General features: G+C 33.3%; 1 protein-coding gene across 2 annotated transcripts in view; it reads right to left on the bottom strand.

Annotated features, from left to right (window-relative positions):
* Nucleotides 1–746: 746 nt before the first annotated feature.
* Nucleotides 747–1,742, bottom strand: part of MORF4L1 (mortality factor 4 like 1) — a 20,637-nt gene continuing 19,641 nt past the window's right edge. For both annotated transcript variants that reach the window (XM_008591261.1, XM_008591260.1), the window contains one exon: nucleotides 747–967. In XM_008591261.1, the coding sequence (XP_008589483.1) occupies nucleotides 883–967 (85 nt within the window). In that variant the 3' untranslated portion in view covers nucleotides 747–882. The remainder of the gene's footprint in view (nucleotides 968–1,742) is intronic.

The following is a 1,742-nucleotide window of genomic DNA, read 5'->3' on the forward strand; positions in this document are numbered from 1 at the left end:
TAACACCCACCTAGAAAATCACTGTCTAAATACAAGAAAAAATACACAATATACAAAAGGTTTTTGTAACATCTACAAAAGCACATTGCTCTTTGAAATTTAAAGAAAAAGTTTATTGAAGATCTGAAAAACAATTCCTAAAAGATCAACTTTTCCAGAAAACTGTAGCTACACAATGCATTGCGTCTATTATGTTAAAACGTGCATTAGACACAAATACAAAAACCATGAAACAAGCCACCATTCTTCAACAATTTGAGCAAAGATAAAATGCCTCAGGAACAACATGGATGACTTGCAAAAGGATGGGCTCTTTACTTTAAGCACCATTAAAAAAAAGAAAATAAGAAAAAAAAGGAGCACAAATGGGTGAGTGTGTTCAGTTATATACACTGAATTGAACCTTTGGCACTAGGAATCAGAGCATTTTGTCATATAGCATTAACACATATTATAAAAGTGCGTAGTGTCAAAGGACTAGAACCACCAGCATTCAAAAGCAGCTTTGTCAACTAGGCAATAAAACACTCTACAGCATGTCTCTCTGCTGTCCATCATTGAATACACTGGTAGCAACTTTGAAATGAAAAAAAAAAAAAAAAAAAAAAAAAAAGAAAAAAGGAGCTGTAACCCCTTTTATTTTCTCTGTTTAAAACCAAACAGAAAACAAACATCAATTCTGTTATACACTAACATTTTCAAAGTACATCATTTGTACAAGAGAAGGACTAAGAACAAAATATTTTCTCTGTTTAAAACCAAACAGAAAACAAACATCAATTCTGTTATACACTAACATTTTCAAAGTACATCATTTGTACAAGAGAAGGACTAAGAACAAAAATGTGTTTACAGAGATCTAAACATAAGTGAGAGCACTTCTCACACAGCTTTCCGATGGTATTCAGGAGGAGCCACTTCATAATCGCTGGCACTAAACAAAGTTGCAGAATTTTTTGCCAGGTACCTACAAAGATAAAATGTTATTCATTACAAAGACTGTTAAAAATCCGTTCTTGATCCAAATCCCCTACGTAATATATACATAAGTCACATAAAACACTTTCCTAAAATAATCACTACTTCACATTAAAACCATGTCAATTCTAATTCAGGTAAATAAGGCTATATACTAGACAACACGATGCATAAAGGAATAAAGTCCAGAGTTACTCCCCTTATTTCAAAACATTCAAGAACAGTTAGTTATGTTTGGAATACCAACTTGAGAGCTTGGATTACCTTTTTAAAAATTACCATCCTATTACATGGCAGTATTATCCTAAAAATAGTATCTAGATGTTTTCTTTGGCTCACTGAAAATTGTTATTGACAAAACACAGACATTTTTCCTCATCCTTTTCAACTGTTCACTATTTTCAAATCTTAACCAATCTGACAAGAGATATTTTACTAATAGTTTAATTTATATTTTTATTATAATGTTGGACATATTTTTAATGGTCCTTTGTACTGCCATTTCTGTAAATTCTCTATATCCTACTGTTCACTGGTTTTTTCTTGTTGAATAAGAACTCTTCTTAGTGTATTAAAGATACCAGCCATTTATTGTATATGTAAAACTACAAAACTATAAACATCACCAATCTACTGAGTACGCCATCATTTTCCCCTATTGCACCAACATGCCATCTCTATCACTTGTAAGATTCCCACACATTGGGCCGGCCTGGTGGCGCACTGGATAGTGCGCCGCTTGGGAAGCACGGCGGCGCTCCCGT

The sequence above is a fragment of the Galeopterus variegatus genome, unplaced genomic scaffold, assembly GCF_000696425.1.
Source record: "Galeopterus variegatus unplaced genomic scaffold, G_variegatus-3.0.2 Scaffold6792, whole genome shotgun sequence".
Taxonomy (NCBI): domain Eukaryota; kingdom Metazoa; phylum Chordata; class Mammalia; order Dermoptera; family Cynocephalidae; genus Galeopterus; species Galeopterus variegatus.